This window comes from Bubalus bubalis, chromosome 1 (genome assembly GCF_019923935.1).
Source record: "Bubalus bubalis isolate 160015118507 breed Murrah chromosome 1, NDDB_SH_1, whole genome shotgun sequence".
NCBI classification, from domain to species: domain Eukaryota; kingdom Metazoa; phylum Chordata; class Mammalia; order Artiodactyla; family Bovidae; genus Bubalus; species Bubalus bubalis.
Window position 1 is genome coordinate 128,200,702 of NC_059157.1, and position 25,061 is coordinate 128,225,762.

Here is a 25,061-nt window from a genome sequence, read left to right on the forward strand (position 1 = left end):
GAGCCGATCTTGTTTGGTTTGTATCAAGAATTAATTACCAGCCTCAAAAATTAATTATCTGGTTCAATTCTATGAAGTAGTTCTTTGAAGGGTCAATAAAACCTTCCTGCTAAAACTCATGTATTTTGAAGAGAGAGATGTTTGATTCATTGTACAATTATTAATGGCTAATCAAAAATTTTTGTATATTCTTGGGTCATCTGATTATTCATATTTTTAGAAAAATATCTATTTTCTCTGTTTTTAATTTCACTGACCAGAAATTGCTCTATCATTCTCTTACTATATTGTTTTAAATTTCTACCTTATTTCTAGTTGTGTCTATTTTTTGTTTCTAAGAAGGCTGAGTGCCGAAGAATTGATGCTTTTGAACTGTGGTGCTGGAGAATACTCTTGAGAGTCCCTTGGACTGCAAGGAGATCCAACCAGTCCATTCTGAAGGAGATCAGCCCTGGGGTTTCTTTGGAAGGAATGATGCTAAAGCTGAAACTCCAGTACTTTGGCCACCTCATGCGAAGAGTTGACTCATTGGAAAAGACTCTGATGCTGGGAGGGATTGGGGGCAGGAGGAGAAGGGGACGACAGAGGATGAGATGGCTGGATGGCATCAGTAACTCGATGGATGTGAGTCTGAGTGAACTCCGGGAGTTGGTGATGGACAGGGAGGCCTGGCGTGCTGCGATTCATGAGGTCGCAAAGAGTCGGACACGACTGAGCAACTGAACTGAACTGAACTGAATATTGCTTATTCATGACTTCTTTTTTTTCTTGATGAATCTTGCTGAAAGTTTGTGTATTGTGGACTTCCCTGGTGGTCCAGTAGTTAAGAATCCACTTGCCAATGCAGGAGACACAGGTTCAAACCCTGACCTGGATTCCACATGCCTTGAGTCACTAAGCCCGTGTGCCACAACTACCGGAGCCCATGCTGCTGCTGCTGCTGCTAAGTCACTTCAGTCGTGTCCGACTCTGTGCGACCCCATAGACGGCCTCCTACCAGGCTCCTCTGTCCCTGGGATTCTCCAGGCAAGAACACTGGAGTGGGTTGCCATTTCCTTCTCCAACTGGAGCCCATGAGCTGCAGCTAATGAAGTCTGAGTACCCTTGAGCCTGTGTTCCACAAGAGATGCCACCTCAATGAGAAGCCCACACACCACAACTAGAGAATAGCCCCCGCTTGCCATAACTAGATAAACCCCATGTACAATAACAAAGAATCAGCACAACTGTAAATAAAAAATAAATTTTTAAAATAAATAAAAAATAAAAGCTTGTGTATTGTGTTTTTTCACTAAACTGCTTTTGCATTTTCTTTCTTTGTGTTCTACTTTGCTAACCTCACTATTTTTACTAATCTCCTCCCCTACTTACTTTATATGCAGAGTACATCATGCACAATGCCAGGCTGGATGAATCACAGGCTGTAGTCAAGATTGTTGGGAGAAATATCAACAACCTCAGATATGCAGATGATACTGCCCTAGTGGCTGAAAGCAAAGAGGAGCTAAATAACATCTAGATGAAGGTGAAAGAGGAGAATGAAAAAGCTGGCTTAAAATTCAACATTTGAAGAACTAAGATCATGGCATCCAGTCCCATCATTACATGACAAATAGAAGGGGAAAAAGTGGAAGCAGTGACAGATTTTCTTTTCTTGGGCTCCAAAATCACTGCAAATGGTGAGTGCAGCCATGAAATTAAAAGACACTTGCTCTTCAGAAGAAAAGCTATGACAAACCTAGACAGTGTATTAAAAAGCAGAGACCTCACTTTGCCAGCTTCCCTTGTGGCTCAGCTCCCGCAATGTGGGAGACCTGGGTTCAATTCCTGGGTTGCGAACATCCTCTGGAGAAGGGAAAGGCTACCCATTCCAGTATTCTGGCCTAGACAATCCCACAGACTCTATAGTCCATGGGCTTGCAAACAGCTGGACATGACTGAGTGACTTTCACTTTCACTTTGCCATCAAAGGTCTGTATAGCCAAAGCTATGGTTTTTCCAGTAGTCATGGACAGATGTGAGTGTCAAAGAATTGATGCTTTTGAACCATGGTGCTAGAGAAGACTCTTCAGAGTCCCTTGGACAGCAAGGAGATGAAAATAGTCAATCCTAAAGGAAATCAACCCTGAATATTCATTGGAAGGACTGATGTTGAAACTGAAGCTCCAATAATTTTGGATACCTGATGCAAAGAGTTTACTTATTGGAAAAGACCCTGATGCTAGGAAAGATTGAAGGCAAAAGGAGAAGGGAGTGGCGGAGGATGAGATGGTTAGATGGCATACCGACACAATGGACATGAATTTGAGGAAACTCTGGGAGATAGTGACGGACAGGGAAGGCTGGCGTAGTGCAGTCCATGACATCACAAAGAGCCAGACACAACTTAGCAACTGAACAGTAACAACAACACTTTACTTGGGTTTGCTCTGTTATGCTTTTTCTAGCTCTTTGTATTGATTGTTTAATTAATTTTAATCCTGTCTTGTTTGTAATAAGTGCCCGAAAAATCAGATTTGTTTTGGCTTCATCCTACAAGTTGTGATATATGGTATTTTTGTTATCATTCCGTTCTAAATAGTTGGTAATTTCCACTGTGATATCTTTTGTAACTTGTTTATTTAGGAGTGACTCCTTACAGTTCTAAACATGTGGAAGATTTAATGTGATTTTTATTGTTAATTTTCAATTTATGAGTTTTGTGGTCAGAGAATACAGTTTGCATGGTGTTGACTGACATCCTTTTTCATCTAATATGCAATTAATATTTCATGACTGTTACTTGTGTTTACATTCTTTTGTTCATTCTAAGTCTCAGAATCCTATTTGTGAACCCATGAGAAAATGGTCAGCTAGACAGTCCAACAGTGAAATCTACCTTGGCCAAACCCCACTGATGTACACAGAGCTGACAGACAGCTTTTTATATTTTATACTAAATATTAACAAACAAACATCATCAATCATTTGAATTTCCTGTGTGGAGAAACAAAAATAAACAAGTGAATAAGAAGGAATTTTCAGGAAATAAAGGCAATTTGAGAACAGGAAAAAAAATTGCTTTAAAAATCTGTAATTAGTATCCTCAGAGAGATAAGTAGAAATATGTGAATAATAAAAATATGAGTAGAGAAATGGAATTTTAGAATAAGGTTTAGAAATAAAACCAAGGAATCTGAACTTAAGAGAGATTAAAAATAGCTGAGAAAAGTAAGACCTTTAAGTGATCAACTCAGAAAGACCAACATTCAAATAATAAAAAAATCTACAAAGAGAAAACGGAGAGAGAAAAGTATCAAAAAAAATAATTTAAGAAAGACTTCTAATAAAGGACATGAATTTCCTAGAGTAAGAGAATCTCCACATTCTCAGGACAATAATTTTAAAAAGATCCCACCAAAACATATAATCATTAAATATCAGAACAATAAGGATAAAAGAGGCCAAGAGTTTTCCAGGAGAAGAAAGAACGCTTATATAGCATCTGGAATCAAAATATCAATGAACTTCTGAAGAGTAACACTGGAAGCTAAAATATAAGAGAGTAGTGCCTTCAAATTCTGAGGGAAAATTATTTCTCACTCAGAATTACTTGTACAGCCTAACTATCATTCAAATGTGATGGTAGAATATACATTTTCAGGGGTGAAAATGCTAAAAAAATATTGAGCCTAGGTGTTACACACCCTTGCATAGGAAGCTGCTGGAGAATATACTCCAAAATGAAGGAATAAATCAAGAAAGAAGAAGATATAAGACACAGGCTATAGGCAAAGGGAATCCCCAGGGTGACAGAGAAGGAATGTCCCAGGAAGACAGCTGGACAGTAGGCCTGGGTGCCGCCACCCTGTTCAGAAAGAGGGGGACTAAGGGTTCTAGGAGGCGATGTCCCCAAGAAAAATATGAAATTAATAGATTACCTAACACATTCAGACATATTGAGAATGAGTCACTCCTAGGAATGGAAATCTAATCAAACAAAAAAAGATAGACCATTTTTATCACCAGAGAAAACAGAAAGTGATAGAAGAAAGGAAATGTAGTCATCTCACAATTCAAAGTTTGCTGTGAATAGTACTGACGTGGTAATACTAATATTAGCACTGAATAACTAGAAAATATGATATAATTACTTTGAAAAGGAAGTGCTGGAGAATTTGGGAAGGAGAAAAATAGCATCATTTTCCAAAACAGGAAATCAATATATAATACTTAATGAAAAATAAGAAAAATATAAACAAGGCATGTAAAAATATGGAGGCAAATAACAAGAACACACTAGCTAAAGGGAGTTGAAAGTGTTTGCCTTTAGTGGATGGGAACTGGGATGGAGTAAGAGGGAACAAGGGGCTGCAAATTTTCGTTTAAATTATATAGGTGTACCTTGGAGATAGTGCAGGTTTGGTTCCAGACTACCTCAGGAGTACAAACATTGCAATAAAGCAAGTCACATGAATTTCTGGTTTCCTAGTACATATAAAAGTTATGCTTACACTATACTGTAGTCTATTAAGCATGCAGTGGCGCTATATATAAAAAATAATGTATCCATAATTTAAAATACTTGATCACAAAAAATATTATCATCTGAAACTTCAAGAAGTTGTAATTTTTAGCAATAGTAACATCAAAGATCACTGATCACAGATCACCATGACAGACATCTTAATAATGAAAAAAAACTTAAAATATTGCTAGAATAACCAAAATGTGACAGAAAGACACAAAACGAGCAAATGCTGCTGGGAAAAATGGCGCTGATAGACTTTTCAATGCAGGATTGCCACAAACCTTTGATTTGTAAAAAACAAAAACAAAAAAACACAGTGTCAGTGAAGCATAATAAAGCAAAATGCAATAAAATGAGGTACATCTGTATTAATTATCTATTGTATAACAAATCACCTAAAACTAATCAATTTAAAATAACAATAAATGTTTGTTACTTCATTTCATATACGTAAGTCAGAAATTCAGGAGTTTAGCTAGGTGGAGATGAGAGAATCTCTCATGAGATCATAGTCAAGACCCCAGCCAGGGCCATAATCATCTGAAAGCTTGGCTAAGACTGAAGGCCCCCTTTCCAAAGTGATCCACTGGCATGCCTGGCAATCAGTGCTGATCATTAGCACAAAGCCTCAGTTCCTTGCCACACAGACCTTTCCTTGGGTCCACTTGAGTGTCTTCACCCCATGGCAGTCTCCTTCCCCCAGAAGAAGGAAGCCTAGAGGAAACCCGGTGGAAGCTGGAATGTCTTTCATCGTGTAACCTCAGATGTCCTACTCCATTACATTCTGCAACATCCTACTGGTCGCGCAAGTCAGCTCTGTTCAGTGTGGGGGTTACAACACAAGTGTATGACTAAAAGGCAAGGATCATCGGGGACCAACTTTAGAACCTTTGAGAATTAAGCGACTTTTAAAAATATGTATTACTTTTAACAAAAATAAGAATTTTAGAATTTTGCTTATAGTCAATGCTCATTTAGCTTTATCAACATATCTTTATCACTTTCTTTGGTTAACATTGTTTCTTGTACCCTTCCGTTTCTTTCTGGGTTCATCTTATCTTCTCAAAGTATATCCGATAACAATTCTTTCAATGAGAGTATATATGGAAATGCCTCTTTTTATTTTCATTTTAACTGCAAGTTAACTTGGTATAAAAGTCCAGTTGGACTTTGAAGCTTCTACTCCACCATCTCTGGTCTTGGCTTTTGCTGAGGCCAGAAGTTCCTTTGTAAATACTCTCTTTTTGGGTCTACTATAAGGTCTTTTTCTCTTTGCATCTGATAGTCTGCAATTTCTCCCCAAATATTCTCTGCTACTACTCCCTCATTTATTACTTCACTGTGGCTCTATTCACTTTTTTCTTCCAAAACTCTTATTGGACATACATTGTCCTTCATACAATCTATCCTTCACATCTCATAACTGCTCTCACATTTTTTAATCTTTGTCACCATGTACTATATTAGTGTTAATTCCTAAGTAATGTCTTCTAATTCACTAATTCTCTCTTTGTATCTAGTCTACATTTATTCTGTCTACTACATTTTTTAATGATCAAAGTTTTTGTTTCCAAGAGCTCTAATTAATTCTTTTTGTATCTCCTTGTTCTCATTTCATTTCTATCTGCCTCCAATCATTTCTTGTTAATGTTAAACTTTAATTTGCCTCTTTAGGCATTCAAAACACTATTTTTAATTCTTTACAAGATTTTCAGAAAATTAATTTGGAATAAATTCAAATTCCAAATATTGATTCTGTGACTGTTTTTCTTACCATTAAGTATTTTTCTTGTATTTTGATTTGAATCTCAGTGAGTTGGAGAATTTCTAAAATTTTGTCTTAATATCTATTTTTCACTTTGTCTCCGTCCTGAGCTGGGACCCTCAGTCCCAGTTGAAAACCAAGTTCTAGAATAGCACTTTAGGGCCCCCACTCTGCTGTGGTATGAGGATATCATAGACCCAGGCATGTAGCCAGAGGGTGGCTTGGCTCAGCTCCTAGCCAAGAGTCTGTCTTCATCTTTCCACATTTTAAGCCCCAGGCTGTACATGGACAATTGGCTTTATTTTTTTCCTTGCTTCTTTTCACAAGCAGAGGGAGCTTCACCCCACCCCTGGCTTCAAGGAGCCTGGCTGTTGTCCCCTGTCCTACACAGAACTTGTAACCAGGAGCTAAGCCTTTGGCAGCTACTGCTGCTTTTAGACCCCGAGGCCACCAGGCCCTCAGCCCTACTCATCACATTGCATTTCTGGTGCACAAAGATATCTATCTTGGTTTAGGGCCCAACTATGTCCTTTTGTTTATCATTTTCTCTATTTTATTTATTATTGCTCTGTATTTGGAACAGAGGGCATAGGCCACAGCATGAACTCACTATGCCATCTCAGCTAGAAGTTGGGAACAGAATTGTGTGGTTGCCATACCTATAGAGAAGACCCATGTTTCCTTTTATTAAATGTGAAAGGAGATCATTTTTTAAAACTTCAGCAGGCTTTTATACATGGGTTTTGCTAGGAATACTGTGAGCTGTTCTTTGAAAGGGGAGGCCACAGGCAGAAAAGGCCTTCAGTTCAGTTCAGTTCAGTTTAGTCGCTCTGTTGTGTCTGACTCTTTGCAACTCCATGAATTGCAGCACGCCAGGCCTCCCTGTCCATCACCAACTCCCAGAGTTCACCCAAACTCATGTCCATCGAGTCAGTGATGTCATCCAGCCATCTCATCCTCTGTCGTCCCCTTCTTCTCCTGCCCCCAATCCCTCCCAGCATCAGAGTCTTTTCCGAGTCAACCCTTCACATGAGGTGGCCAAAGTATTGGAGCTTCAGCTTTAGCATCAGTCCTTACAATGAACACCCAGGACTGATCTCCTTTAGAATGGACTGGTTGGATCTCCTTGCAGTCCAAGGGACTCTCAAGAGTCTTCAACACCACAGTTCAAAACCATCAATTCTTCGGCACTCAGCTTTCTTCACGGTCCAACTTTCGTATCCATACATGACCACTGGGAAAACCATAGCATTGACTAGATAGACCTTTGTTGGCAAAGTAATGTCTCTGCTTTTGAATATGCTATCTAGGTTGGTCATAACTTTCCTTCCAAGGAGTAAGCATCTTTTAATTTCATGACTGCAATCACCATCTGCAGTGATTTTGGAGCCCCAAAAAATAAAGTCTGACACTGTTTCCACTGTTTCTCCATCTATTTGCCATGAAGTGATGGGACCATATGCCATGATCTTAGTGTAGCACCCAATCCTCTCTCAGAATAGAACAAGGCCTGAGCATAACAGCAGGAAGGGGGCCTGGGACCATAGTGGCCACAAGAGGAAGCTGAAGCACCCACAGACAAGGAAATGCCCACCAGAGTTAAGGTTTTGTCGCAAAGAGTCGGACACAACTGAGCGACTTTCAATTTCACTTTCACTTTCATGCACATCCAATCCTGGCTGACCTAGGGCCTGTGGAGATGGCACAGGCAGCCTGAAGGTCTCACCAGGCCTCAGGATGGAGTCCTCTCTGCTGTCTCTTCTGCTTTGCCAGACCTAGTCCACCCAACCTGTACCAGTTCTGTGACAGCAGCTACTTCCTGCCTGGCACTTCTGAGCATCAGAACCTTGCTTCTAGGGACTTCTTGGTCCAGAGAGCTATTTGAATGGGTTCCTTAATTCAAATGTCAGAGCACCCCCACCTTCATTGAGACCACACAAAGGCCTGTGGGAAGACAGTCTATGCAGGTGTCCAGAACATGGGTTTGGAGATTAGACAGACATGAGTCTGAATCCCACCTCTGTCACTCACTAGTTGTGTGTCTCTGGATAGGTTACCAAACCTCTGTGCCACTGCTTCTTCATCTATAAATAATGGTAAGACTTTCTTACTTTAGTGAGTTGCTATGAGAATGGATTCTTTACCACTAGTCCCACCTTGTTCAAAACTGGGAAAGGAGTACGAGAAGGCTGAACATTATCACCCTGCTTATTTAACTTATATGCAGAGTACATCATGTGAAATGCCAAGCTGGGTGAACTATAGGCTGGAATCAAGATTGGTGGGAGAAATATCAACAACCTCAGATATGCAGGTGATACCACTCTAAAGACAGAAACTGAAGAGAAACTAAAAAGCCTCTTGATGAGGGTAAAAGAGAGTGGAAAAAGCTTAAAACTCAACATTCAAAAAATGAAGATCATGGCATCTGGTCCCATCATTTCATGGCAAATAGATGGGGAAAAAGTGGAAACAATAACAGATTTTCTTTTCTTGGGCTCCAAAATCACTGCAGACAGTGACTGCAGCCATGAAATTAAAAGACACTTGCTCCTTGAAAGAAAACCTATGACAAACCCAGGCAATGTACTAAAAAGCAGAGACATCACTTTGCCAACAAAAGCCCATATAGTCGAAGTATGGATGTGAGAGCTGGACCAAAAAGAAGGCTGAAGCCAAAGAATTGATGCTTTCAAACTATGGTGCTGGAGAAAGCTTTTGAAAGTCCCTTGAACTTCAAGGAGATCAAACCAGTCAATCCTAAAGGAAATCAACCCTGAATATTTATTGGAAGGACTGATGCTGAAGCTGAAGTTCCAATATTTTGGCCACTTGATGCGAAGAGCCAGCTCGTTAGAAAAGACTCTGATGCTGGGAAAGATGGAAGGCAAAAGGAGAAAGGGGCAGCAGAGGATAAGATAGATTAACATCACCAGCTCAATGGACATGAGTTTGAGCAAACTCCAGGAGATAGTGAGGGATAGGGAAGCCTGGAGTGCTGTAGTCCATGGTGTCTCAGAGTCAGACATGACTTAGAAACTGAACAGCAACAACAAAGGAGAATAGAACCAGATAATCAGATAACTCCATCTCCCATGTACATGGTCCCTGTTTTAGACATGATGGCACCCCACTCCAGTACTTTTGCCTAGAAAATCCCATGGACGGAGGAGCCTGGTAAGCTGCAGTCCATGGGGTCGCTAGAGTCAGACACGACTGAGCGACTTCCCTTTCACTTTCATGCATTGGAGAAGGAAATGGCAACCCACTCCAGTGTTCTTGCCTGGAGAATCCAGGGATGGGAAGCCTGGTGGGCTGCCGTCTATGGGGTCGCACAGAGTTGGACGCGACTAAAGCGACTTAGCAGCAGTAGCCGTAGGCTCTCATAGCCCCTTCCTATCCTGTTTCTGGGACCTATAGGCTTCAGTCAGCCTCTTCTGGGTCTTGGGTAGCCGAGATGGGAGGATTTTTTTGAGGAAGAACCAAACCCAGAGGGAGTTACAGCAGAGGCCCCACAGGAGGGCCAAAGTCCTCCAGTCTAAAGCTGTTTTTGAGAATCACAAATTCACAAACACACCCTCTGTGTGCACACTGCTGGTGCCCCGGTGGCTCCTATTTAACTATTTCCCATCCAGTGGCCTGCAGACTATAGTCTCAGAACACACACTGCCAAAGTGTGCAACTCACGCCTTCAACTCAAGTGCAGTCAACCTGGGCTTTCAGCTGGTCAGTCAGTGACTTATGAGGCACCTGCTCTGTGCTTGCACTGAGGTCCTAAGGGGAAGGCAACCCCTGCCCTCAAGGAGTTCACAACAGGGTGGGAAGCCTGACTGCAGACCCTCTCAGCTGGACTCAGATGACTGCTGTAAGGAGAGGAGCAGTGCACAGGAGAGGCTCAGATCAGGGCCAGCCTAGGGCCACCAGGTACACTTTCCAGAAGAGAGGTTCCTTGAATGTGGAGTAAGAATGTGCCAAGGACAAACTTCATCCATTTGTTCAACAAATTTTCTTTCACTGTCTGCCACCCTCTCCTCCACCATCTCCTGTGTGCTGGGGATTCCATGATGTTAAAGAGAACAGCAATTACAGCCATCCAGGTCTTGGCCCAGCATTCACAGCTGGACTCTGGCACTCTCCTGCAGAATATAAACAATCCCACAGAACATCAACTTCAGACAAGGCCACTCTGTGACCAAGATGGATCTAGATAGAAACAAGCCCCAACCTTGGAAGGCCTTTCTGATGCCCTCCCCCACCCAGTACTGAGACCTGGCAGCTCCCCATGGCGTGTGTTCTCCTCTACTGCAATGAGCAATAAACCTAACTGACTCCACTGCAGGTAGGTTCTTGGTGGTCTTTGGGTGGAGGGTGTTACAATGATGACCAAGAGGTAGGATTTTAGTGGAGACAATGAAATGAGGGGCAAGCCACATGGAGACATGGGGGAGGAACAGTCCAGGCAGATAAATAGCCAGTGCCAAGGCTCTGAGGTGAGATGACAAAAGTGTTAGAAAGCAACAAGTAGGCCAACCTAGCAGGAATAGAAAAAAATCAGAGTAGGTATTCCAGACAGAGGGGAAAAGACTGAACAAAACCTCATGTAAAATAAAGTAGAACCTGATGAACTAACCTATTTGCAGGGCAGGAATAGAGATGCAGAGAACAGACTTGTAGACACAGCGAGGAAGGAGAGGGCAGGACAAACTGAGAGAGTAAGATTGACAAAAATACACCACCATGTGTAAAATAGCTGGGGGGAAGATGCTGTATGGCACAGGGAACTCAGCTCAGTGCTCTGTGATGACCTAGAGGTAAGGATGGGGTTGGGGGGAGCAGTGGGAGCGGGGCTCAAGAGGAATATACAGTTGTATACATATAGCTGGTTAATGTTGTACAGCAGAAACCAATATTGTAAGGCAATTATACTCTAATTTTTAAAAATAATAACTAAGTAATGAAAAAGAAAGTAGGCCCTTGCCTGGATAGCATGGGTAGTTCTATGTGGTTGAACAGGAAAACCGATGTGTCTTTGCTGGGCTGCACTGCCAGGCCTGTGAGCTCTGTGCTTGCCCAGTTTCAAGACCAAAGAAAGAGCCTGGAGTCAGAGACAAAAACATCAGCGGTCTAGTGGATGGGGAGCTTACTTGTTTAAAGCAAGGTCTGGAGCAACACTCTGCCGTGTGCAGCTGATGGAAGGCTTGATATGGTAGCTTCACTCCCAAGAGCAGGCAAAGGTTACCAGTTATGGGGAAACTGATCATCAGGTTGACCCATCAGTTACCAGGGAAACCAGGAGAAGGGCACACCTCTCACCACTCCTTTGATAAGCTGGTGGAGATGTTTTGATCATTCACTGGGGCAGGGGCAAGTATGCAGGATTCTCTGTGGTAAGAGTAGGGTGTTGGTGAAACAGGTGCTGATAGAGCAGAGATACACAGAGAGCAAGAGAACAGCGTCTTGGTTGGCCAGATCATGCAGCCTTGTTTTGAGGAAGAGGGAGGAGAGTCTTTATTGCCTTTTTAAAGAGATGTTTAGCAAAGTCACCATGGGGTCCTATACTCTGTTGAAGCCACATTTATGATGGTATTTTTCTTTGATAAGGTAATAGGTAAATAAATTGATACTGTCTTTGAGCACCAGCATCCAAAGGGAGATTGTCGTCTTTTAGACGATCCTGCCAACTCACCTGTGGAGTTATAACTCTCAAGCCATCTAGAGGAAAGTCTGGCCCTTTGGTGTAGGTCTAATAGGATAAGGTAGGCTCAGCATTTGTGTGGTCTGATGTGATTTAAGAGTGAGGTGGATTGAACAAATTTTATCACCAGCTGCAATTTATGCCCTGGAAAGAATACCAAAAAAAAAAGTTTGCCTTCTCATTGCTGGCAACATAAACCGGAAATTCCCCGCACCAACTAAGGGCTGCAGGCCGCAGGTGTGAACACACACACACACACACACACACACACACACACACCACTCTACCATCACTGACCCCCAAGCCCAGTCAGCTCAGGACTCAGTACCACTCAGCAATTAAAGTTTCCCCAAGAAAAAGTTATGCAAGTAACTGCCAAGTACTGTTTTAGAATTGGCATTGAACAGAGAACCAAAAGTGAAGTTTTAACTCTTTCTTTCTCTATGTATCCTAAAATTGTTTCATTAAAATTAATAGAATCAAGTGCAGTCTGGTCCATGAAAGGAGTAAACCCTGACTTGGGGCAGAGCCTTAAAAACACCATGTACTCAATTTCTATTTCTTACCCTGCTGCCAATCAGGAGCCATGGAAGTGTTTTTGAACAGAAGGGAGATATCACATTTAGATGTTAGAAGAATCACTCTAGGGAGAAAAAAAAAAAAAAAAAGAATCACTCTGGTAGCTTAATGGCAGTGGAGTGGGCCCACGTATTCATCTCCACTGCTTTCTGAAATTCTTTTTTTTTTTTAATGTTTTTAATATTAAAACCCATAAGGAAAGAGAGAACAGGAGACATGTCCAAAGCAACATTTTGGAAGCTGGAAAGCAATTAGACAAATGGTAACCAATGAAGCAGAACCAAGCAAGTTCAGTCCTGAGCTGTGGGGCAGTAAAGAAAAAATCCTTTTTATACCCCAGAGCTGCCCAATGGCTCACAAATCAGGGCCACCAGGTCCCTGTGAAAGTGGAGAGAGGGGAAGAATGCCGGTGAAGGTGGAGTCAAGAGCAGGAGAACTAAAGATCGCTTCCTGCCCCACCCCATCTCCTGCTTCCCCTTATTCCGACACCAAAGGCATTTTTATATGAAAGGGTAAAATTGAGTGTCCCTGGACTGGCATGCCAGCAGAGTGAGGGCAGGGCCCCACACTGAAAATGGGGTCAGATGCAGGGTTACATTTGAATACTGAGCAATGACCCATCCGCAGCCTCCTCATCTGTCTGCTCCCCCAACACCAGCAGCCAGGGTTCTCACCCCCAGCCACGACACTGGAAGGGCCACCTGAAGGAGTCCAAGCAGCCCAAGAAGAACACGCCAAAGATCCTGAGAGCCACAGTCCCTGTGAAGCAGCCCTGCCCCGCCCAGCCCATCCTGCCACACAGCTTGCAGCAAACTGGCCGGACCCGGTGACCCCCACAGAGGGTGAGAGAGGGAGGCGTTCAGAGGAGGACTGGCTTCTGTTCACCTGGTCCCAAAAGAGACAGACCCATGTGCCTTCTGTTACGAACTTCCTCCTCCTGGCCTGTGACCTTTTCCTCCCCTGCTCCAGGTCTCTTATGCCATCATCACACGTCCCTTGTCTCCTGGGTCCACCCAGTGCATAGGGCCAGGCAGGCTCTCAGGCCTAGGATGCAGGCCTTGGTCCCAAGGGAGGGGAGTGTCCATTCCCTCAAGACCAGGATGGATGGTGCTGTCCAAAGGGGTGAGGGGTTGGGGCCTGAAATCTTTCAAGCGCTGCCCATGGCAGGACCTCCCCTCAGGAATGCAGACCTCGGGCAAATATTTTTGGTGGAGCCCCATCAACATCAACCATTTGATTTGATAATGTACTGCAAAAATTCATGGGCCCACCGGAGCCACACCAATGGATTGAAGAGATACTTCAGTATTTCTTTATTGTCCAGTCAGAGCACTGAAGACTCTCTGTAATATACAGGAACCATCTCTTCACACTGTTTATGGCCAAGGTTGTCATTCTTAGCTAACTTCATAAATCTCACAGGGAGGAAAGGGTAGCAAGGCTACCGTTTACTCAGAGTGCTGTGGCTTTTCAGAACCTGTTTATACTGAAACAGTAGAGACCGCCCTGCCTCTCTGGTTCTCTAATATTATTTATTTAATGTCAGCTCCATCACTGCATCATCTGCAGTGCGGCCCTGAGTGTTGGCTTCTGGTGACTCTCTCAAAGCTTGTAAGGTGGTTCCTTGATAATGATCACAAATGCAAGTCTTACTCAAAGTATTGGGGAGGTGGCAGGAAAGCAATTATTTATTTTTCTATTATGTTAAATTTGCCACTGGGGACTTTACAGTGTGAACATAGAACAGCACATCTTCCAACCATGACCCCTCTGGAACGCTTTAGGCCATAATTGTGGTATTTTTAGAATGTGACCTCTTTCCCTGTTGGCCACAGCCCTGCCTTCCACACTCCATGGAAGGAAAGGTGAAGATGCCCACGGCCAGAGCAAAAGGAACAGTCTCGTTCATGTCCCCCATCACCTCACAGCAAGTGCGGACCCCCAGGGGAAAGGTCCCTTGTGGCTAAGCAGGTCTGAAAGCCCTGGGAGGAGATGGGTGGGCCACCACAGAGAATGCCCCACAGGGGTCTAGAGACCCCCATCAGGGTGAGGAGGGGGCACAGGGAATACTCGCTGCCACCCCCGCCCGTCTCGGGCGCTGTGGCCCCAGGGCAGCCCGTGGTTAGAGCCCCGCCAGGCCAGACCGTGGACACACACAGGCAGGCTCCAGGGCTGGCAGCAGCCCAGAGCCTTGAGTTGGTCCTGAGTCCTGGGTGACTCAAACTCATGTGATCCCACACAAACATACAGTGCCGGCCAGCAGGAGCAATCCACTCACAGGCGGCCCTCCAGGAAGTGGGGTCCCAGCACAAGCCCCAGGACGGCACCATTGGTAGGAGTTCCAGATCTCCTCAGGGCATCTGGTTCACCCGATACCCAGAGCAGAGAGTCAGCGGAGGGGAGGGCCAGGGCCCAGGGCCCGCGTGGGTCCTGGGACTGGCTACAGGCTCTGCCGGGAGGGTAGCCCGGCTCTCAGTCATCCAAGTGGGACTCAGAAAATTTTGAGGAACAGGCTTCTAGAGCCCATAACCCTCACAAGACCAGTTTAGGCTCTGGGCACCCGGCCCAGCCCATCCCAGACATCCAAGTGGGTTTTCCGAATACTCACAGGCGGGCGGTCAGAAGCACTGAGACTTCTGAGGCCCTGCCTGGGGCAGAGTCCTGCTTGCCCACATCTAAGGACTATACTGGCCCAGGGACACAGTTTACTTCCGAGCCATCCTCTCAACCCTGAACTTTGGGGGCCCTTGGCTGTTCGGTACAGATACATATGATATCCAAGAACTTCTCCGGGCTCTGTCCAACCTCATCCCCCCACACCTCATACTCCTTCTCCCATTCCATTGAACCCACACTCTCACTTTGAAATCCCCCACCCTAGGACCTGGGGTCTTCCCTCCTAGGGCATCATGTACATCTTAGGGATCCTCCACAGCCGGGCTCAAATACCACCTCCTCTGTGAGGTCCGCTCTGCCACCCCAGCTGGGAGCATGTCTGTTGCCAGGTCTCTGCTGGACTCAGGCATCGTTCTCATCACTCCCAGCTCAGTGTCACTGGAGTTCATGCACGTCAGGTCTCCATACCAGACGGTGACCTGGAGGGCAAGGTCTCCACTGGGCAGGGCGTTGATTAATTAGAGCAGAGGATGGGGAGGAGGAGCCAGGAAAGAAACCCGAGGGTCCAGAGGAGGAGACAGATGGGAGGAGCCCACAGTAAAAGGCAGTCCTTGCGTTTGCAGAGCGACAGAAACCAAGTTCTCAGTAGCGCCAGTACCACTGCTGCCCACAAAAGAATGGATCATTGCACAAGCATACTTTGGCCCTTAGGAAATGCCTCAGGGTGCCTGCCTGGCTCACAATGGTTCTCTCTGTCTGGGAATTCCTCTGGCAAACTACCTACCCACACCCCCACACAGGTGGGACCCAGGCAGCCACAGTTCTCCTGTGTGACTCCATTCTCTGGCCAAATCCCCTCTCCAGGGATGTGGGGCTCGATCACAGCCAGGGAATCTCTGAACACAGCTGAGACTGAGGATCTATAATCCAAACCCCCAGCCCCAACAGTACAGACCACTTTGTACTTGGAAAGGCAGCAAAGACCAGTGTCCAAAACGGGGAACTGTAGCGGGTGAGCCACGATCAGAGATACTGGTCAGTCTCATTTAGAAACGAGTGACAGAATCCCAGATCAAAGCCGCTTGAGCAAAGAGGGACGGCTCTGATCAGGAGCTGCCAAATGCAAGAGTGCTGTGTCCGTGTGACAGAGCTTTGTCCTTCTCTGCACTTCTTGACTCAACTCGATCTACTTCTTTCCCATCCTAGGTATAGAGGACTTTAGAAATGCTGGGAAAGAAATGAACACAACATTAAAAATCAGCTATACTTCATTTAAAAAAAATTTTTTTTAATGCCAGGGAAATAAGAATTCCTCCCCTCATGTTCACAGCTCTGCCCAGAGAAGAGTAACTGATCTTGAACCATACATCAGCCCTGAGGAAAGAGGTAGCCAACAAGGTGGTAGACGCTCTCCCCTGGACATCTGCATGCACCAGGGGTGAGGGCTGGGGGAGGAGGCCCCCAGAGCAAGTATGGTGAGCCATCCAGAAGTCCACTGACCACAGAGCTGTTCAGAGCAGAGAGCAGTGCCCAGCTCCAGCCTCAAAAGGCCATGCACCTCCAAACACATTTCTCCCTTTTAGGTTAGTGTTCCTGAGGATGATTTCTGCTACATGTGACCAGAAAAGCAAGATGACCCCAATCATGTGTATCCATAAGCACAAGAAAAAGTCTCGGTGGTTGTACCAAAAACTTCATTGTAGGTATTTCTCGGTATTGAGGTGACAGATTATTTTAGTTTTGCTTTTTATATGCTTTAAAATTTTTCCTCACATTATATTAATTTTACTTTTATTATATAAGTACTAAATACCTGATGTAGCAGAAATTGTAAAGAAAAATAAGTGTTTTTCAGTAAGAATCTTGACACTCAGGGATTGTTGTTATTGACCTTAGACACACAAACACACATATTTTGGCCTGTGGAGTTGAATGACACCACTCTGCAGGTACTCTTATGCCACTGAAGCTGTCACAAAACATTTGGAGACATTAAAGTAGTGTTCTGTACCAATGGAAAATAACTTGAACTCTAATCACGTTTGAGGTTCACACGTGTAAAGACAGAGGTAATACCAGTTGGGTGGACGGTGAGAAGGTCCAAAGGAGACTCATAACACTAGCGGCACCTGAAACCCAGAAAAGTAATCACCCTGAAAGAGGAAGTGGGCCAGACTCCACACCACAGTGTGAGGGTCAGAGGCAGTAGTGAGATCAAGGTGCCTGGGAGGCAGCTCCTGAATACTCCAAAATCACCTCCTCCTAGAATGAAAAGATCTGAGGTTAAAGGGGCGGGAGAGGGGACACTTTCCAGGGATGCTATGAAGGAGTGCTGCAGCTGCTGACCATTACATCCTAACCCCACTCCTTTCCTATGAAATGTGGCTCTAAGAACTCTAGTTCTAATAAACCAGATGCCTGGCTTGTTCCTTCTCGGAGTATTTTTTATTTATTTTTAATTGGAGGATAAAGCTTTAAAATATTGTGCTGGTTTCTGCCATACAACATGAATCAGTCATAAGTATATGTATGTCCCCTCCCTCTTGCACCTCTCTCCCATCTCCGCTCCATCCCACCCCTCTAGGTTGTCACAGAGGACCAGGTTGAGATTCCTGTGTTATATGGAACTTCCCACTAGTTATCTGTTTTATCTGAGTGCTCAGTCGCCCAGTGGAGTCCAACTCTTTGCAACCCCATGGACTGTAACCCACCAGGCTCCTTTGTACATGGGGTTCACCAGTCAAAAATACTGGAGTGGGTTGCCATTTCCTCCTCCAGGGGATCTTCCCAACCCAGGGATCAAACCCACGTCTCCTGCATTGGTAGTGAAGGTTCTCTACCACTAGCCCACTCCAGTACTCTTGCCTGGAGAATTCCATGGACAGAGGAGACATAGGGTCACAAAGAGTTGGACTTGACTGAAGCGACTTGGCACACAGCACACAATCATCTCAATCATCTCTATTCCACATATGGTAAAGTATATGTTTCAATGCTACTCTCTCAAATCATCCCACCCTCTCCTTCCCCTGTATATCCAAAAATCTGTTCTCTATGTCTGCATCTCTATTCCTGCCCTGCAAATTGGTTCATCAGTACCATTTTTCTAGATTCCATATATAACCTTTAAGATACACTATTTGTCAGAGTATATTTATATTGAAGAAATAGAATCTGTGCCTCCTGATATGATCAAATGGGAAATATAAAGCACCTCTATGAAATGTTCCTGCGGAAAATGATCCAGAATCTCATCAAGACTCTATATTTAACTTTCAGTTTACAGGAAATACAGGGATGGAGGAGCAAAATAATAGCACTGCAAGGACGGAATACATAAATCTAAAATGTGAATCATTCTCTAAAGACAAGAAATCCAGTTGCTCCAACAACAACAACAAAATGTCATAAATAAAGAAGGGGAGGGGCTTATAACAGAGAGAGAGGATTTGAGAAACAAAATAAGAACAAAGAGGCACTTAAAGTGGCATTCCAAAGTTAAACACTAGAATCATCATATAACCGTCAAATATGGCAATTCCATTTCTAGATAAATGCCCAAAGATTGAAAGCAGCAACTCAGCCAGATACCTGTACACCGATGTTGATAGCAGCACAATCCACAATAGCCAAAAAGTAGAAACAACCCAAATACCCATCATCAGGTAAATGAATAAACAAAATGTAGACTATAACAATGCATACAATGGAATATTAATCTTAAAAAGGAATGAAATTCTGATTCATGCTGCTACATGGATGAACCTTGAAAACATTATGTTAAGTGAAATAAGACTGACACGGGGGCAAATATTGTATGATTCCACTTCTATAATGTACCTAGAATAGACAAATTCATAGAGACAAAAAGCAAAATAAAGGTTACCAGGGGCTGGGGGTGTTCAGGAGTTTTTGTTTAATGGGTGCAGAGTTTCTGTTTGGGATCTTGAAAAAGTTCTGTGATGATGGTTGCACAACATGGTGCATATCCTTAATGCCATTGAATTGTATACTTAAAAATGGTTAAAATGGTAAAATTTATTTTATATGTGCATGCGTGCTAAGTCGCTTCAGTCACGTCCAACACTTTGAGACGCTACGGACTGTAGCCTGCCAGCTCCTCTGGGATTTCCCAGGCAAGGATACTGGAATGGGTTGCCATTTCCTTCTCCAGAGAATCTTCCCGATCTAGGGATGACCCTGCATCTCCTGCATTGGCAGGTAGATTCTTTACCACTAGCGCCACCTAGGAAGTCCATGTTATATATATTTTACCACAAAAAAAGAATTCCATCTTTATTCCTATCTTGAAAAATATTAAAGGAAACCCATAAACACAGCCCACAGCAACATGTTAGAATCTCTTCACTCTGGTGCCCACTTCCCTCTCACCCCACATACACTTCTGCACAATCCTCCACGCTCACTTTTACACCTGCCCCGACTCTCTCACCACTTGATTAGGTAGATGGGCTTAGCCTCACTCCCACCAAGAAAGAATGCTTCCTCTGGGCTGGGAAAGAAAAGGGAGGATGAGGTTGGCTGTGAAGGACTCTGACAGTGGAAGGGCTGTGGTCATGCCCACAGTCGTCATTTTCATCCCATCACACAGTGGAGACGTGAGTGTTCAGTTTCCTCTACCAGAACATAACCTCATCCTTTCATGGGCATGCCTAGCATTTTCCACCCTCTTAATGACTCTCACACCCATCAGATCCAATTACAGCGAAGTCATTGAGTGCCAGCTCTGTGCCAAGCACCTTACAGACCTTCTCTATAGTCCTTATAACAATCATGCAGCTAACCATTATTTCACCATTTTGCAGGAAACTTAGGCTCAGATACGTCAAGTGACTTGCCCAGGATCACATCATCAAAAAGAGTCAGGCCTTGGTTTCACACCACGACACTAAGGTGCTGTTAGTTCAATGCAGCTCTACTGTGAAGTTTCCCAAAGCAAGTTGGTGATGGGGGTCAAGCGACCAGAAGGGTTACTAGCAAAGCGGGCTGTTCTGGCTCCCCAGGTCCCTCCTACCGCATCCCCACCCCGCCCTCTCAACTGCTTCTCTTTTCCTCATAAAATGTCACCTACTAAGCCTGAATCCGCTCAGCTGAGTCTTCTTGGCAACCAAAGTGAATACAAACGTTGCAAACTATTAAGGTGACCACAGTTACGCAGGGAGAACTCAGTTCAGCTTTGGAGCCGCCTTTGACTGACCCCGGGGAGCGGCCCCGCCCCGCCCAGCCCGCCGGTGGCGCATCCCTGCCTCCCTCTCACTCCCCATTCCAGCGCCCTCGCGGCTCCTGCTGTCCCCGACTTGCGCCACTGTAGGCGTCCAAATGCATTCCTTCCTCATCCGAGGCGCCAAGTACCTGCCCGGCCCGTTTTCTAGCTAAAGCCAGACCAGAGGACCGACTTTACCCCAAAGAGAAAGCATTCAGATGATCCCTTGGCCCCAGTCTCTGGCTGTACCCAGATATGGCAAAAACAGGCACTGTCTCTCTTCAAGCTCCCGACCATCCACCGCAAAAGCTCAGGAGATGTGTGAAAATGGGGCCAAGTAAAGAAAAATGGGATTTAATACAGTAAACACAGGGTAAACTCAACAAAACCCGCAGAAGGAAGCAAATACTTCAAAAAACTTTGTTTTCTTTGCAAAGAATTTATCCTGGGTTTTTTCTCTAACCAAATTTTCTACTTCGTGCAAATATTATTTTTGTAATTAAAAAAAAAAAAGATCGTTCACTAGAAATACCATCTGAAGTGTTCAAGGAAATCATGGTCTATTCATGTGCAGAAAAAAAATTTAAGGGAAAAAATCAAAGGTAAATGAGGACTTTTTCTGAGTTGACATTTTTATTTTATTAAGTAATTAACATTGAATTTCCTTCATTTTATACTGTCCTGTTTGCCAAAATAGAATGCTACATTTTGAAGAATGTAGAATCACTCTTGAAGAATCATTACATCTATGATCAGATAAAAATAAAACCCTTCTTCTTTCTGTTCCTGTCAGGAAGTCCTCTCATTCCTCTCAGTCTGAAAGAGAGAAGGGAGAATTTAAAAGCTACTTCTGAAGGCCTTCCCTGGTGCCATTTTAAGTGGTACCTCCGTTGGAACCTATGAGAAAAAGTTCCTTCATAATGACATCAATCTTGCTAAAAAAAAAAAAAAAAAGAAAACCCTAAAACTTATGAAAAACACAGTTGATGTGAATCATATGTCTGAGTGGCCAAGTTCCCACTAAGCTGGGAGAACACACAGATGTGCAGGACAGAATTCCTCTCCACACAGCGACTATTCCTCCCCAGAGCTATTGAAGGTAAATAGCCCAGCCCTTGTCTGCCTGCAGGCTGGGCTGCAAAAATCCCTATTTCCTTACCTCCTCCCTTTCAGTCTACCTTTTTTCTAACTCTTTCCTTGTCAAAAAGTAACAGGATATGACGCTAACCATTTACTTGTTGACTGGTAGTTCTACTTTAGCAGGTGACCTAATATCTTAACCAGTCATTTGCATTTTAAAACTCCCGTCTTCCAGTTGTGGAAGGGAAAACATCTGCTAAAGGAATTTCAGGCATCAGCCAGCAGGTGCAGTTATGTTTGTCTTGGGGGAGGGGGTGAGCCCTGGAAGTAAATGGGATTTAGACCTCCTGGGACCTAGTGGGGTGGTCAGAATGAGAGGTGCTGGGCCTCCCCACCAACCGCCCCCCACACACACACACACAAGGCAGGCTTCCCACTTCTCTGGAAGACGCTGAAGCTGGTCTGATTCCAGCTACTTGGGAAGAATCAGGCATCTTTGGTCCTCCAGTCTCTGGAACCCACCCTTCCAGGATGAGTCGACCAGGTACTACCCCCATCGTCTTCCCTCTGCTCCCCTCCTTTCTCTTTAACTCCTTTCCTCAGAGTTCTCTTGCATGGTGCCTCTTTAGGTGGCATTCAGTGAGATTTCCAACTACAGCCTTCCTTGGCTGCCAACCTGAAAACGTCTTCGTTTCATGTGGCATTTTGGCCTCTAATGTTTCCAACCACAAAGTATGTACTTAAGCTGCAACCTCTTCCTTGGTAGAGATTTTGCCATAAGGTTCCTTCCCTGTTGTGAGTAGCACTTCTTTCCTTCTTCATTTTCCAGACTCAGAAATGCCTGGATGGGCTGTATCTTGTAAGCAAACCTTATAGGCAGAACTGACACAGTAAGGCATATGACCTAACTGTACTGGGTAATAGATATTTCTTTAACTCTTTCTCTAGTCATCCTTCGTCTTTATGTAGTATATAATTCAACAGTTAGAAGAAGGGATTTCATACAATTCAATCAAGACCTCATCCTCTGTTCTTATGGAGATCCACTTCTCTCCCTAATATACCAAGGGGCTCCTTTTCTCAGAATCCGCTCTCCTGAGTTTACTTATCTACTCACATATTGATTTCACATGTATCTCAGATTATGGCAAGTCTCTTCCCTTCTCTGCTGATATGGAACTTAAGCCTACTCACAATTTTTTTAAATCATTATCTATGGTTCATTCCCACCCCTCCTTCAAGTCTTTATTTAAATGTCTCCTCACCAGAGCATTCTGTGGTCATCCTCATTAAAACTACACTTAGATCCTCCTCCCCGAGAACCCCCAGTTCCATGTTCCTGCTCTATTTTTTTCCATAGCTCCATCTTTTTCTGGCACACTATATACTCATTGTGTGTATTGTCTGTCCTCCTCCACTAAATTATAAACTCTACACAGGCAGGACTTTCAGTTTAATTCACTGCTGAGTCCCTGTAACCAAGAACAGTTCTTGGCACCAAAAAAAAAGCTCAGTAAATATTAGTTGAGTGAATAAACTTAGAGTGGCATGGCACATTTGCTGAAAACGTAGAATGACTGCTACTCACCCTGTGTTTCTGGGCCCACAGCATCACATCACCAGGAGCCTGTCAGCAATGCAAACTCTCAGGCCGACCCTAGACCTTCTGAATCGGAGGCTGCAGTTAAACAAGTCTCCCAGATAAGACATATGCAGATCAAAGTTTGAAAAGCACTGATCTATATAGCCGTGCAAACAACTTAAACTTGGACAATCCTGTTCTTAAAAGATTTTCTTATATGTAAGAAATAGGTAATAGGGGGTCTCTGGAGAGGAGACCTGGATGGCCAAGGAGATAGAGATGGAAGAAAGAAACTATTCCCTAGGAATTATCTTGTGTCTTTTGCATGCAATTAATAGCTATCCCTGGTGGCTCAGAAGGCAAAAAATCTGCCTGCAATACAGGAGACTGGGGTTCAATCCCTGGGTTGGAAAGATCCTCTGGAGAATGGAATGGCTACCCACTCCAGTATTCTAGCCTGGAGAATTTCATGGACCGAGGAGCCTGGTGGGCTCCAGTCCATGGGGTCACAAAGAGTCGGACACAACTGAATGACTCACACTTTCACTTTCACTGCTAGTGATAAAATTGATTACTTGTGAGATACATAGTACATAGTAAAAGGTCCTCTGCTGTCTCTCCATGGAATGTTTCTCTGACCTTCTTCCTGTTGCCTCTTGTCTTGCTGCTTTTATCTGCCACCCCAACTCTCCCTGCCAACCAGTATAAAGAATATGACTCCGCTGCTACCCACTTAGAAGGCAAAAAGGACTACAGAAGGTTTGAGTTTTAAAAAACAAGTTCAGGACTTCCGTAGTATGGTGATACAGTGGATAAGAATCCGCCTGCCAATGCAGGGGACACGGGTTTGCTCCCCGGTCTGGGAAGATTCTACATGCCACAGAGCAACTAAGCACATGAGCTTCAACAACTGAAGCCTGCACGCTCTGGGGCCCAGGAGCCACAACTGCTGAGCCCGACTGCTACAACTACTGAAGCTCATGAGCCTACAGCCTGTGTTCTGCAACAAGAGAGGCCACCACACTGAGAAGCCCGCACACCACAGCTGGAGAGTAGCCCTGGCTCTTCACAACTAGAGAAAGCCCGAGCGCAGCAGCAACAAAGACCCCGCTCAGCCAAAACTAAAATGAAATAAGTAAATCTTTACAAAATAAAGAAAGAACAAGTCCATTGGCTTTGTTTTTTAGATTCCTGTAAGGGAGAATGAGACAGAAATAAAGGAAACTGAAAACTTCACATTGTAACAAACATGGGTGTAAATAACAGATGCAGTGTGGATAGGAGGATAGTAAAGGAGTCTCTGTCCCCACAGTAGGATCAGGGGCTCAACTAGGCACGACAGACTCCAGAAGATGAGGAAAAGGCCTGGCTTCTCACAAGGAGGCTGAGTCTCAGCCCAGGATCCAGCCCAGTCAAGGCAGATGGACAAGAAGAGAGGTGAGTGACTCCTCCCAGGGGCACCTGGGGTACTGGAGACAGCCCCACCAGCCGTCTGGTGCCCCCAGAGGATGAGACAGCTCAAGGCCTACCCAACACCCATCAGCTGAGGAGCTGGAACCCCACTTGTGGGCGCCAGTCATCCCCTGGAAATCAAATCACTGAATGTCAACTCCCCAAGTGCCCTGATTTGGTGAGGATTTTTTCACCATTTTTTCAAAATGTCTGGGATTTTGCCTCCTCTGCCACTTTAAATGCAGAGGATCAGATTTCCCTGAAATGCAGTCTCCTGCCTTGCTTATTTGTGCAGATTTATATGTGCTCCAGCCTCTGAGCTGATCATACAAACCCAGCTGACCCTCAGCTGGGTCAAGGAAAGCAGTTCAGCCACTCCACAAATGGGAACAAAGGTACTATAGGGCCAGGACCCCGAGTGGGGCTCTGGCCAGGCAAACAGAAACCTAGAAAAATACTCAATGATTTCTTAATAGCGGTTATCTAGGGGTTGGAATTCTTTCTAACAGGTGAATTTTTCTTTCTTTCTCATACATTTGTATATTACCACATTCACAG

General features: G+C 44.3%; 1 protein-coding gene across 1 annotated transcript in view; it reads left to right on the forward strand.

The window, feature by feature from the left end:
* The window catches only part of LOC123465623 (transmembrane epididymal protein 1A-like), a 44,757-nt gene extending 24,195 nt beyond the window's left edge, over nt 1-20,562 (forward strand). Inside the window, 3 exon segments of the mRNA XM_045165189.1 lie at nt 13,230-13,375; nt 16,749-16,864; nt 20,456-20,562. Of these exon segments, the coding sequence (XP_045021124.1) occupies nt 13,230-13,375; nt 16,749-16,864; nt 20,456-20,562 (369 nt within the window).
* Nucleotides 20,563-25,061: the final 4,499 nt, after the last annotated feature.